Source organism: Naegleria lovaniensis, assembly GCF_003324165.1.
Source record: "Naegleria lovaniensis strain ATCC 30569 chromosome Unknown tig027, whole genome shotgun sequence".
In the NCBI taxonomy this organism is placed as follows: domain Eukaryota; phylum Heterolobosea; class Eutetramitea; order Acrasida; family Naegleriidae; genus Naegleria; species Naegleria lovaniensis.
This window is the reverse complement of record NW_025407849.1, coordinates 194,069-207,222: the sequence shown is the minus strand read 5'-3', so window position 1 is coordinate 207,222 and position 13,154 is coordinate 194,069. Positions and strand designations below refer to the sequence as shown.

General features: G+C 36.1%; 5 protein-coding genes across 5 annotated transcripts; 2 read left to right on the top strand and 3 right to left on the bottom strand.

The window, feature by feature from the left end:
- Window positions 1-109: 109 nt before the first annotated feature.
- C9374_006348 (uncharacterized protein) lies at window positions 110-969 on the bottom strand (the record flags this gene model as incomplete). Its single annotated transcript, XM_044696198.1, has 2 exons — window positions 110-835; window positions 886-969. The coding sequence occupies 2 exons, from the start codon at window positions 967-969 to the stop codon at window positions 110-112; spliced, it is 810 nt and encodes a 269-aa protein (XP_044547039.1).
- A 326-nt stretch (window positions 970-1,295) lies between these two features.
- Window positions 1,296-3,193, top strand: C9374_006347 (uncharacterized protein; the record flags this gene model as incomplete). Its single annotated transcript, XM_044696197.1, has 5 exons — window positions 1,296-1,825; window positions 1,926-2,006; window positions 2,065-2,489; window positions 2,610-2,840; window positions 2,934-3,193. 5 exons carry the CDS (start codon window positions 1,296-1,298, stop codon window positions 3,191-3,193), a joined length of 1,527 nt encoding a protein of 508 aa, XP_044547038.1.
- Window positions 3,194-3,234: 41 nt separating this feature from the next.
- Window positions 3,235-5,181, bottom strand: C9374_006346 (uncharacterized protein; the record flags this gene model as incomplete). Its single annotated transcript, XM_044696196.1, has 6 exons — window positions 3,235-3,438; window positions 3,519-4,189; window positions 4,268-4,424; window positions 4,595-4,728; window positions 4,873-4,897; window positions 4,957-5,181. 6 exons carry the CDS (start codon window positions 5,179-5,181, stop codon window positions 3,235-3,237), a joined length of 1,416 nt encoding a protein of 471 aa, XP_044547037.1.
- Window positions 5,182-5,401: 220 nt separating this feature from the next.
- C9374_006345 (uncharacterized protein) lies at window positions 5,402-9,273 on the top strand (the record flags this gene model as incomplete). The annotated part of the gene is made up of 5 exons (XM_044696195.1): window positions 5,402-5,771; window positions 5,943-6,080; window positions 6,241-6,795; window positions 6,962-8,508; window positions 8,689-9,273. 5 exons carry the CDS (start codon window positions 5,402-5,404, stop codon window positions 9,271-9,273), a joined length of 3,195 nt encoding a protein of 1,064 aa, XP_044547036.1.
- Window positions 9,274-9,558: 285 nt separating this feature from the next.
- C9374_006344 (uncharacterized protein) lies at window positions 9,559-12,843 on the bottom strand (the record flags this gene model as incomplete). Its single annotated transcript, XM_044696194.1, has 1 exon — window positions 9,559-12,843. The coding sequence occupies one exon, from the start codon at window positions 12,841-12,843 to the stop codon at window positions 9,559-9,561; it is 3,285 nt and encodes a 1,094-aa protein (XP_044547035.1).
- Between the last annotated feature and the right edge of the window lie 311 nt (window positions 12,844-13,154).

Below are 13,154 nucleotides of genomic sequence, written 5' to 3'. Positions count from 1 at the left end.
TGTGCATGCTGAGCTAGGCTCTTGACCAAAAAACGAGATGTGAAGGATGGTTTGGCGAATTTGTAATTTTAATTATTTACAAAGGAGTACTAACAAGCAAAAGGTGGAATTAAAGGTTGAGTTGTCTTCTCACTTGTTCACACTTTTGTTGCCATTCTAGTGGTTCATCGACACCATGAACAAAGACAGGAGACTTCTTTTCCAACAAGGAGACACCCCATGATGTAACTCTGAAATAACATTCTCCTTTCAATACAGGATAACCTTTCTTCAATCGATCTGCAAGAACATAGCTATCAATCATGATCAAAATGAAATAAACGAAAACAAAAGGAATGAATGCCAATCCTACAAAGATCCATGAAGTGGCAGCGATGATGATACCCATGATAAAGTTGACAATAAAGTAAACAGCTCCCTTTGATTGCATACCAATGATGAGATGACCCAGACCAGGCATGAGGAAGCTACACAACAATACGAGAATAGGTTCCACTCCTTGTACGTTAACGTAGGATTCCTGAGTAATTGGAATTTGACCGCTACCACTGTGGGTAGGAGTAGTAGTTGGATAGGCATAATTGTTTTGGTTAGGAACAGCATGTTGTTGTGGTTGCGAGACTTGAGGAAGTGGAGGCAATCTGGTTGGTTGTTGCTGTTGCTGTGGTTGTCCCATCAAGTGAGGATAATACACCTGAGGATAGTAGAGTTGGGGTTGTTGTTGGCCTCCATGTGTTTGTTGATCAGCGGCAGATACAGGAGGTTGAACGACATAAAAGTATTGCAAAGGCTGTCCTGGTTGTTGTGGAGGCAATTGATAGGTAACGGCTGTAGGCTGAGTAGGGTGTTGTTGTGTTGTTCAACTACTGCAGAGGTTGTATCAACACCGTTGCCAATATTGGTGGTTGGAACGTATTCCTCTTCTTCCTCCAAATGTTGATATTCGTTCTTGTTATTGTTATTGGCCATGATCGGAATGTGTTGTTGTTGTTTTGTTTTGTTCCAATTAAATTGATGATTGGAAGGTGGCAAGGCAGAGAGATGGTATTTTATTTGGAAGAAGAAAATGGAAGAGAAAATAGAATCTGGAAATGCAAATAGAAAAACACGTGAATGTGTTCGAAGTCCCGGAACTTAATGCAAACAGAATAACACGTGAACCCTTGTAAAGATGATCACCGAGTCCAATTGAATCATGGTGCTCGGACAAGTTACCAGTTGGTGTATTCAAAATCAATTTATTCATTCATTATGACTAGTAAGAGAATTTTTTTTTTATAAGAACAACCAAAAAAATGTTGAACAGCTGCACCCATTCAAAGTCTTCTCATCACAAGTTAAATCTTTCCGATGAGATAGTAAGAATGTTCGGAAAAGACCTACAAGCCTATGCTGTGGAATCTGGAATTATTGAAGAGAGTCGTGAAACGAAATATGGAATGCCATCATCATTGGAAGAGTTTCAAGAACAAGTCATGAATATCGGAGCTAAATGGAGAAATGGTTGTGTTAATAACGAAGAATTTCAGAATAAATTGAGAGATGGAGGAATACTCATGTATTGCTTGCTCATCCTCAAGTCTTATTTTGAACATGATGAAGAATGGGAGGAGTATGATTCCAGAAAAACAGTTCTAATTTTGCTTCAAGTGGTAGCCAATGCAATGACAGCAAACAAACCGATTCAAATTTACTTGTACGAAATTTGTGATCATATCTTGTTTAAGGAGATTCTTCCAAAAGCTCTGACAAAGGGAAAGAACATGACCAATATTGCTTGTATGAGTATTTATAATAGTATTGCAAAGGGAAATTTACAACTCGAGTATGTATGACGTCATTCATTTAAGTGGAATGAATAGCGATGATGAAAATTATTTGATAACACTTGTTCAACTGTGACTATTTTCACATGTATTAATTAGAGGAGAATTTTTTACTAACAAACAACTCATGCTTGACTTGTTAGATAATTTATATGAAACAAAACAGACAAAAGAATGGATGTAAGTTCAAGTCGTGGAAGTTACTCTGAACTTTTTTCAAAAACAACTTCACAAATAGCTTTTTAATTTATAAGAAATATTTTTTAAGTAAGGCATACATGACAGAAGCAGATGAACCATTTTTCTTCGAGGAAGAAGAATATTTCTCAAAATTGTTTGATACTGTCAACGAGAATAACACTTTATTGAATCTATTGGAGATTATGGATCATTTTTGTTCAGAGGAAACTCAAGCAACAGAGCCGGCACGTGCTAGCGAAACTTACAAACACTTACTCATGTTTTGCGTAAACTTGATTAGTCGGTTTGAGGACAAATTTCATCCATCAACTACCAACACATTACACATGTTCACTTTTACTCAATTCGAATGCCTTTTTGTATGCTTGGAATGTATGGCAAGTTTAAGTGGGCTCATTAATCTTTCTAAGGAAAAATCTCTTCAAGTTGATTTGAGAAAAGAATGCACAAGATGGTGTCTAAGTAAGTGTTTTTTGCTTACGCGATGAATTCATTTTGTGCGAATTGTGTTTAACAAAAGCCTTTTGAGTTTATCGTGTGTGAACAAAGAAATCAAACAAGAGATAAATTTTGTCTCCACAGAAATTTTTAACCAGACAGGATTGCTTGTGATGACACGAGAAAGTGATCATAGTGTCGATAACCAACCAAACGAATACGAAGAGGATCAAATGTACATGGGATATAAATCACTTCTTGTTAGAGCACTTGCTAATTTGACATATGCAACTAGGGAAATACAGGATTACATTAGAGAGGAGCAAGGAATTCCATTGATATTGAGTTGCTGTGCCGTTCAGGATCCAAATCCATGTAAGTTTGTTTTTGAACAAGTTCCCGGCTAATTTTGGCAATCCATTGTTTTATCATCCTTAATCTGTTCCTCCTCACGATTCGTGTGTCCAGTCTTGAGAGAATGGGGAGTTTTTTGTGTCAGGAATTTGTGCGAGAATAATGAAGAAAATGTTAAATTTATTTCAGGGGTCAAGTTAGAGAGCCTCGATGAGTCAACCGAGGAGTTATTGGCCAAGCAAGGGTTTAAGGCAACTATTGAGAATGGCAAGATTAAATTACAGAAAATCGTTTTGCCTCATGAGAGCTCATCCCAAGAAGGAGAATCCAACACTTCTGACAATGCAATTTATGAAAATGATCAACATGAATAATTCTACAAAATTTAATGATTGGGTCGTGATGATCAGACGCATTAGAGTGTCGACAAGCTGCTTGTTAAAAAGGCATTGAACAACATTAAGGCAACTTCAGGTTGATACGTTGGTACCATGTGTCCGGCGTTCTTTACTGTCGCAAAGTAAATGTTTTTCTCAGAATTATATCCCTTAATATATCCCACAACTTGTTTATCCAAATAATAAGGATGATACGGAATGGAAATGGAAAATCCAAATTTCTAACGTTTTCATATTTCGAGATTCATAACAAATCAAATGACCATAGTCCATCATCCAATGAATATGAACAACAACTTACCATGACAGCAAGCTCAGTAGAAGGATAAGGACAACAACTATCCACATCTCCTGAATAAATTAATGTAAGTAAAGAGGGATTCAATTGATAAATATCTTGATAAACTGGAATCATGGAATCTACAATATCATTGTATTGAAGATAAGGCGAACAGACATCCCACTCCTTTGTATTCTCACTCACTCCAATTGCGTGAAGGGCTAATTGAACATCTCTTCTGTTGAAATAATTTGTAGTTGTAGTCACATTAATGCAAGGAATATACGTTTGAGAATCCATCACTCGTCGTGGTACTCTCTTCTTGAGTTGTGAAGAGTAGACCATTTGATGAGTGAAACAGGCTCCACCAATCGATGGCTTTCCCAAACACTTGGCATAGATATTATATGGATTAATTGGACCAATATTATTTCTCATGATATTGATAATGTCTTGGCACTTTTGAGAAGGTGTGAGGAAATTTGGACAATCTTTTTGATATTGCAAAAATTCTTCACTTCCAACCAATGCATGATTATACATGAAAGGGAAGTAACCATTAGCATCTAAATTTCCATCCATTGTTGGATTACCAACACTGAGGCCTTTGAGTGCAATCTTTCTTGACAACAATGTTTGATTGGCATTGTATTTCAAAATTTCTCGAACTAAAAGTGGAACATAATTGCCACCTGTTTGTGTGAAATCAATAACAAATTTTGAAAGGCAATTTTCGTGTATGAGTTTCAATTTTTGAAAGAAAAACATACCATAACTTTCACCACTCACAAAGAATGCGTTTTTGGAAAATTCAGGAAAGAGTTCAAATAAAAAGGAAACAATGAAACTCAAATTATCTCTTGCGCTTTCCTTGTCACCTGAAGGATAATTTGTGGAATTGACAGGATTTGCAGTACTGTATCCAACCTATGAGGAACATGGATTCAATCATGTGAATATAGTAATCAATCCATAAAGAAACAATCATCATTAAATGTTCATGAATAGATCATCAAACAATGATATATTCAATGACAGAGTTTAAAGACATGACACAGTGTCAGAATGGCTGAAGATCATCCACTAAAATTACGTACTCCATAAGGTTGTTCCAAATAAATAATATTTGCATGTTGATTCCATGAATATGGATTCTCAATAAGCATATTCCCAGCTTGATTGAGTTGATAGGGTCCATGCTCGGTCATGTATGCCAACAATCCAGAACATCCTGATCTCAAATAGTAGTAGTAGTATTCGAGCATTACACAATTATTTCACATGAGATGATGAAATTCACATTTTCACAAAAATTTCATGATCGGAACATCAACATGATCTCACATTGAATGACTCTGTTGCAAAAAAAACCTACCTGGTCCTCCTGTCATCCATAACACCTTGTATCAATTCAAAAATATATTCCACAAATAATGATTGACCAAGCTCAAAAACCTACCACTGGAGATCGGAGAGGTTCTTTCTTGGCAGTTACAAACCAATAAAACAATTTCTTTTGTGGTTGTGTAGCGCTCGGAATGTCCACAAATCCAGTATATTGCTTTTCAGTAAGTTTGCCTTGCAAGAGTGGGAGAGTGGTAATTTCATATCGGGAAGATGCAGCGTGAGCCTTTGATGATAAGAAGAAGGCTATCAGCACGAAGATGAAAAGAAATAATTTCATTTTTTTTTAAATATTTTCAAAATGAATGACAGTTACATCTTTTAATGAATGAATTGAATTGTTAGTATTCATTTCAGTACATCTGTAATTACCTCATGCTCTTCCAAGAGGAGAGAAAGTGTCAAGTTAACACTATGTCTCTGAACTCACCCATGACAAGTGACAATTTTTCAAAATTAATTAAAAAAATACACTTTAACGACCTGACACTCGAACCACCATGTCCATCTCGTCTCGTCTCCAACAAATTCTCGATCTACAAAAAAAGGGAGACATTGCCAATGGTCATTCCATTCTTGTTCAAATGACCCGAGAAGCTCGTTCCACTGATTTCCAAAAAGAATTACTCGATCCAGCATCGGAAGCACTTGATGATTTGTGTTTAATGCTCTCCAATAAGGAAATGAATTTTAAATTTATTGTTGTGAATATTTTAGCAACAGTGGCAAGTTTGAATCCAAAATTATGTCAAGAAATTGTAAAGAGATCGGATACCGTTGATGAAATGATATCCATTGCTCGTGAACATAAGAATATGATTCAACCGGTGAGAGATGTGACTGCTTTTTTGAGAAATGCTGCATTGACAGGTAAGTGTTGATGAATCATTGGAGTGTTGTTGTTGTGGTTATGGATGGAGTGAAATTTCTATGGATTGTGAATGTTTCATGTCATTGATGAATGTTTTGTTGAAAAATTTGTTAACGATTATGAACATTTTGAAAAATGATGATTCTGTTTCATTCTTGAATGAATCACAGCGGATAACAAATCCACTCTCACTCGATTCAAGTGTCATGAAATGGCAGCCACTTTACTCGCTCATTATTTAAAGAATGTGAAACAAGCAGAGTTTGCATTGGATAATTGTTGTGCTATTTTGGCATTACTTGTGAAAAGTAAGTGTGTGTGTGTGTGTGATTGAGTGTGTATTATGATGTAATATTGAATATTGAACATTCGTGTTTCATTGGCAATCATTGGCAATCATTCTGAACCATCATATGAACTCATGTGAATTAAATTGTGTGCCCAAAACACATTGATGATCATTATAAGACGATGGAGAGTTAGCATTTATGGTTGGAACCACTCTCAATGTCATTCCCATGTTAAAAACAATATTATCTGATGTGACTCTTCAACAAGAAGCCAAAGAAAAGACCAATCCAAGTGCTCAACGTCTCGTAAAATCCATTTTACAATTGTATCAATATTTATGTCACTTTTCAAATGGTAATCACAAAACGTTGGTAGAATCAGGAGGTCATGTTGTTCTCTCAAATTTAATTGGATTGTATCAATCTTGCTTTGAAGAAGCATCAACAGCTGCCTCTAAAGTTTTACACATTATTGGACAAACACATTTAATTTCAAACGCAGGAGGAAGTCCAGCATTGAATGAAGAATCCATTACTGGAATTGTGAATGATTTGAAATCTGGAATTCCTGCCAAACAAAAGAAGGCATGTGAATTGTTATGGGAAGCAACCGAAGAAGATGAAAACATTCCTCCATTTGTAAATTCTGAAATTCCTGACTTGTTGATTGGTTTGTTGGAGAGTGAATATTTGCAAATTTTAGAGCCATCTACTGGAGCACTCTCGAATTTAGGTAAGTAATGGAATATAGATGTGTGTTTGTGTCTAATATAGAGTTCACATGTGAATTTGAATGGCCTGTTCATTTGTATGAAATGGAAAATTATTTTCACACCTCATTGAATTTTCACACTTTTTCATGCATACAAAACAATGATGAATGCTCCAATGATGAACAGTTCGTGATCCTGCTGTACTTGTCAAGATGGCTTCCAAGAAAATTCTTTCCATTCTCTCTGCATTTATCAAACAAGAAACAAGCTCAAAATTAGTTCTCAATGCAGTCGCCATTTGTGTCTATATTGGTAACTCGAGAACACTCTTAGAAAGATTGAGTGAAATTAATTTTGCTTCGATTTGTTCTCAAACCTTTGATCGATTCTTCCAAATGATTGAAATCAAAGAAGTTGGACAAGTTGAAATTCAAATATTGATGGCTCTTTTGAAATTATTCTCTAACTTTGCAAGAACTAAAATCTCAGCCATTGAATTGAAAGAAACTGGAATTGTGGATACCATGTTACGTGTCATTATGAAAGAACCTACTCGTCAAAACTTTGAAATTAGAAAAAGTTCATGTGAAACTTTATACAACTTGTATAATGTCGACGAAATTAGAGATTATATTGATAGTATTGAAGGTGCCATGGGATACATGACAGACATGATTGGAATGATTGATTTATCAAATTGTGACCGAATTCTTAGTATGAAAAATAATGGAGCCACTGAAGATGAAATTAGACAAGCACTCGATGATGACAATGCTTCATTTAAACCCATTGATAACGATGCTTTCAAATTGGCAAGCTTTGATGATGATGATTCGGATGATGATGATTCGGATGAAGATTACGATGAAGATTTGGAAGGTGAAATTACTGAACTCAGACCTTCGACCGATGAAGAATTACTAGTCTCAGAATTGGAACCTGAAGATGACGAAGATTTGAATGAATTACAACCCTCTGAATTGGAACCTGCAGATGACGATGAATTGCAGCCATCTGAATTAGAACCAGCGAGTCTTGATAGTGAACCTGAAGAACTCGAAGCTTCTGTTCTCGATGAAGAATTGGAATTACAACAAGAAATGGAACGTCGAATGCGTGAAGAAGAAGAAGAAAACAAACGTAAAGAAGAAGAAGAACGTATTAAGAATGAAGAAAAAGAGAGACGTAAAGAACAGAGACGTCTCCAACGTAAAGAAAAGAGAATTAAGGAAATGAAAGAAAAACAAAAAGAAGAAGAAGAGGAAGAAAAGAAGAAGGAAAAACGAGCTGCTAAGAGAAAAGCCATTTCTCGTGAATTACTTTCCACAGAAGAATCGTATGTGAAAGCTTTGGATGCTTGTCGTAAGATTTATATGGAACGTATTGTGACAGCACCAAAAACAATCATTCCAAAAGACAAATTTGATGTCATTTTCAAAGACATTGATTTGATCTATAAGGTCAATTTTGCATTTTTAACAAAACTCAAAGCTCTATTCCACAATGAAGAAGATTTATGGGAAAATGTGGAATACAAGATTGGTGAGCTTGTTCTTTCGTATGCACCAAGTTTTAAGACTTATTGTTCCTTTGTGAATAACTATGATCGAGCAGAAGCCATGATGTTTGCTTGTATTAAGCAGTACAAGCCATTTGCTGACTTTTTAGATCAAATTTCAAATGAATTGTTAGAACAAGGTTTTCGTCAGACAGATTTGGGATCTTTCTTGATTGTAAGTTTTTTGTATCACCACTTGTTGAAAGGTTTAATAATTGTTGATCATTATTATTATTTCACATTTTTCACATTTGACCATGACAACATTTTTCTATTTTCACATTTTTCCTCAACACTGCACATCAACAACAACAACTATCGAATATACATAACAACAACAACAACAACAAAATAGCAACCTGTACAACGTTTGCCACGTTACAACCTTCTTCTCACCGATCTCATGAAAAACAGTGACAATACTGAATCTACAGGATATAAAATTCTAAAGAGAGCTCTCGGTGAGGTTCAATCCATTACCAACTTTGTCAACGAAGCTAAAAGAGGTGTTGAATATTTGGCAATGGCCTCCAAGTTGTTGGAAAAATTGCAACTTTCTCTGCCAGACAATCCTGACAGAAAATGGATTCATACTGAGAAAAAACTTCGTGGTTATGTTTATGAGAAGAGAAAAGAATTGGCCACAAAGAATAAGGCCCCTTACATTGTTGCCCTTCATATCTTGAGCGATTATGCAATTGTTAAGAGAAAGAAAGGACCAATGTCCAACAAGGTGCATGTGTTCAATTTGAAATATACTAGAATTAGAAGAAAGGCAGCAGATATGGATAAGGATGGTTTGTCAATGACTTTGGAAGATGAAGAGCAATCTAAACTTACACCACCTGCCATGGAATTTGAGGTAAAATTCCCAAGCAAGGAAATGAGAGAAGAAATATTGACAAAGATGACCAACATTCATCTCGACTTGTTGAGATAAGGAAATTACTACTAGGTGTTCCTGTTGTAAATTAGATAAACAAATTTGAAGAAGTATTCTTGGTTCATATTTTATTACCGTCATAATTTCAATTACCCTATATATGAGGTATTCAATTATTTCATCACACAACATTAATGTTGAGTTGTTCAGGTTTTCTCACACCAATTAATTTGATTGGTATTAAACATGAACAAGCTTCTAAAACCGTATGTTGTGCATTACATTGGGAGAATCTATAACAATTCATTAAATTTCAAATCTAATGATAGTCTCACCATGTTTTTATCCATTCAAGAAATCTAAAATCGTCCGTCTATCTCTGTCTCCTCCCCACTCTTGTTCATTATGACCATTGTAGCGAGTTATAAAGGGCAATCTCAGTAACTGACTACATGTCATTCTAGCTTCAGGATTTTTTTCAAGACATGCTTTCAAAAATTGCGAAAATTCATCAGAAAATTGTGAGAACGGAATAATTGAGTCTAACCAAAATGATCCTTCGCTTACTTGCTCTCTATATAGATCGTTAAATTCCCATAGTTGGAGAATTGGTATTCTTCCCAGAGCGAGTTCGAGTAATGAAAGACCAAGCGCATAAATGTCACAAGGATAACTGTGTTTGTTATCTGAGCTCACTCGTCTTTCTGGGCTCATATATACCTCAGTACCTAGATGTGTGTGAGTATGATTTTTGTTTCTCATGATACAAGACATTCCCCAGTCAGCCAGTTTCACGTATCCTTCAGAGTTGAGTAAAATGTTTTCTGGCTTAATGTCTCTATGGATAATTTGTTTCTCGTGGGCATGGGCAAGACCTAACAATAGTTGACATGCTGCCAAACTAATAAATTCTTCAGGTACAGAGCCATTAGTTTTCTCTATCACATCTTTCAGTGTACCTTTGTCCATAAACTCCAAGAGCAAGAAAAGTTCTTTTTCTTCTTTGAAATGATAAATATCTACAATTCTAACAATGTATGGGCAATTTCGACATTCAGCCAAGCAATTAAATTCTGTAATGATCATTTTAGAAGAGTTCTTCTTATCGTTCGTTGATAAATCAATTTTCTTTAAAGCGTAATGTTTTCCTGTTTTTGAATTGCTACACTTAATAACTTGTGAGGAAAATCCACTTCCCAAATTGTTCAACATGATCAAATCTGTCCATGTGAAATCTTCATTATTGAATCTCTTCAATGTCCTCTTTTTCTTCTCAGTCTTAATACCTTTGCTAGTAGAGAGCACTGCGCTATTAACTGACATTTTGAAACTATTCACAGTAGCCATGGCTGGAGGAGCAACTGATGAATTTCCAGAGAGTGCTTGCCTAAGACGTTGTGCTTCTGATTGGTCACTATTATTTGATGGCTGATTTTGCCGATGAGGTAATGGGTTCAAAGGTCCTTTGTTTGAATTCAGTGAAAGAATATTAAATGCATTAATAAATGATTGAGCAGAGTCAATAGTGGGTTGAGCACTTTCTGGAGAAATTTCATTTCGTTGGGTTCCGTCTTGATTTGCCTTGTATCGATCAGAAAGCATGAAACTTCCACTCTCGGTAATTTTTGGTTGAACAATATTCCGAACGGATTCTCTGACATCTTTTTCTGCCTTGACTAGTGTGGGCTTTTCCTCTTCATTCTGAGCGGTCAAGTTTAACAGTAGATTGCCCACCATGTGTTTTTTCTTATCCTTCTTGGGTTTTTTAGACTTGGTCGTATCAGACGCTTTTTTGGGAGTGGTGTTTTTGTCCTCATGTGCCATAATAGGTGAGCTTACTGAAATACTTTTGACTGAACGTTGGGATGGAGAGTTTGGAAAGTCGAAAATGCTGTCACTTTGAATTCCCTCATCGTCCATCAATACTGATGATTCAGATGGAATTCCCACAGGAAGATCAAAAATATCGTCTCCTTGTAAGCCAGAAACGTTGTTGGGATTAAAAGAGAATGGATCCTCTTCAGAAGTCATAATACTCGTAGGAAATGATTCTGATCTAGGTATGGAAGTGGTGTCGATTGTGGTCATTGAAGGGGTACTGCTGCATCTAATAAATTCAATGATTGCTGTTGGTCTCATGCCATCATTTGAAATATTAGAGCATGAGGACGTGTTCGAAAGTGTAGAAGATGAGCGATTTCTCGATGGCTTTGATGTGTGATCTTCCTTTTCAATGCTTTGCTCTTCTTGCTTTGGAACAGCAAAAAAGTCATCGTCCTGTACGACATGTCTCTTGTTTGGAGTGATTGGCTCGTCATACATGTTGTAAATGCAAGTGTCCATTTTGTTGTTGTTGCTCTTATTTCGAGTCGAAAGGAAAATATCCTCTTCACAACTACTGGATTTAAATGCTGGATCGAAAATAATTTCATTTGTGGCCATGTCAGTCTCTTCACCAGACAGAGCCATGCCAGGCACAGCTCGACTCTTCTCCATCTTTTTCATACGTTGTTCTCTATGCTTGTTTCTCTCTCTTTTTTTATGCTTGTTAAACTTTGATTTTTGTAGTATTAGGGTATTTTCTTCTGTTTTTCTATTATTACCATATTGTTTCTTGTTATAATGTGAAGATGTTCCTCCATAGCTTTTGGTCCTTCGAGAAATATTCTTGGGAGCTTTTTGAGTATTATTTTCTGTTAGATGTACTTTGTTGGAATCTGAAATTTGTCTTGGGCTCTTTCGATTGAAACGAAGGATTATAGGAACAGGTGGAGATGATGAGGTAGATCCATGTTTAACAAATACACGATTACTACTTGACTCTTCCTCAATGTCCTCAAAGTCTTCATCCTCATGTGTCATATCAACGTTGTTTTTAGAATGTTTCTTATTCTTTGTATGACTTCGTTTTGAGAACATGTTGTTTGAGTTGGAAGATCTTTTTGAATTTAAGGCCATTTGATTATTTCTCAATTTTTGCATTTGTTGTTGCATCATGAATTGGAAGAGAGGGGAGCATGAAGAGGGAGGTGTGCAAGAAGTGCTTACTTTAGAGCTCCCTTCAATTCCAATCGGATTTGATGATGAATTCATCGGAACCCCAATCTCTTCATCTTCATAATCATCATCACTGTCACCACCAACGAGTGGTGCGGTTTGTACTTCTCCAGGAATGCTCCACAATGAATCATTCATAATGATGGAAGCTCGTTTGTCACGGTTGCATTCGTCAACAGATTTTAAACGTGGACCAGCAATATTTGGAATGCTAAACAAATCGTCACTGGGTACAAAATTTGCTGTGTCTGACATGGTTTTTGTATGTATTTTGTCATGGCCGCTTTTCTTGCCATGATGCCGCCGGTAATGATGTTTTTCATTGTTACTTCCTCGTGACTTTTTCTGATGATTTTGGGAAGGATTTGTTGTCATATTGGTGTCTGGTCTCTCTATTGAAAACATATTGCGTTGACTTGAAAAGTTGTGACGTAATGATTCTTCGGGTTCTTCAGAAACAACAACTGGTCCAAATACATCTGCAAATCCAATATCCGAATGTTGATGATGATTAATTTGGATTGTTTTTCCAGACGCTGATGATGATTTATGGTGGGGTGTGCGAACCATTTTCGTTTCGTATTATTTACAAAATTGGTCTAACTCAAAAGTGATGATGAATATTGATGATGTTGTTTTTGTGTCCGAGTCTACAGGCCTTCACTCCAGCAACATGTACGTATGGAAGGGCAACAAAGAACCCAGTATTGTGTGCACAAACACAAACCGTGTTGCAAACTGGAGTTTGAACTGGGACAGAAAAGACCAGTCAATGAAATTGGATGTTGGAAGAATAAAGAAAATTTTTTTTGGTGATGTAAGCAGCAAAGGGAACTTGGAAGAGAGTCAAATCATGAAGCGATTTATTGTACAGCAAGAGC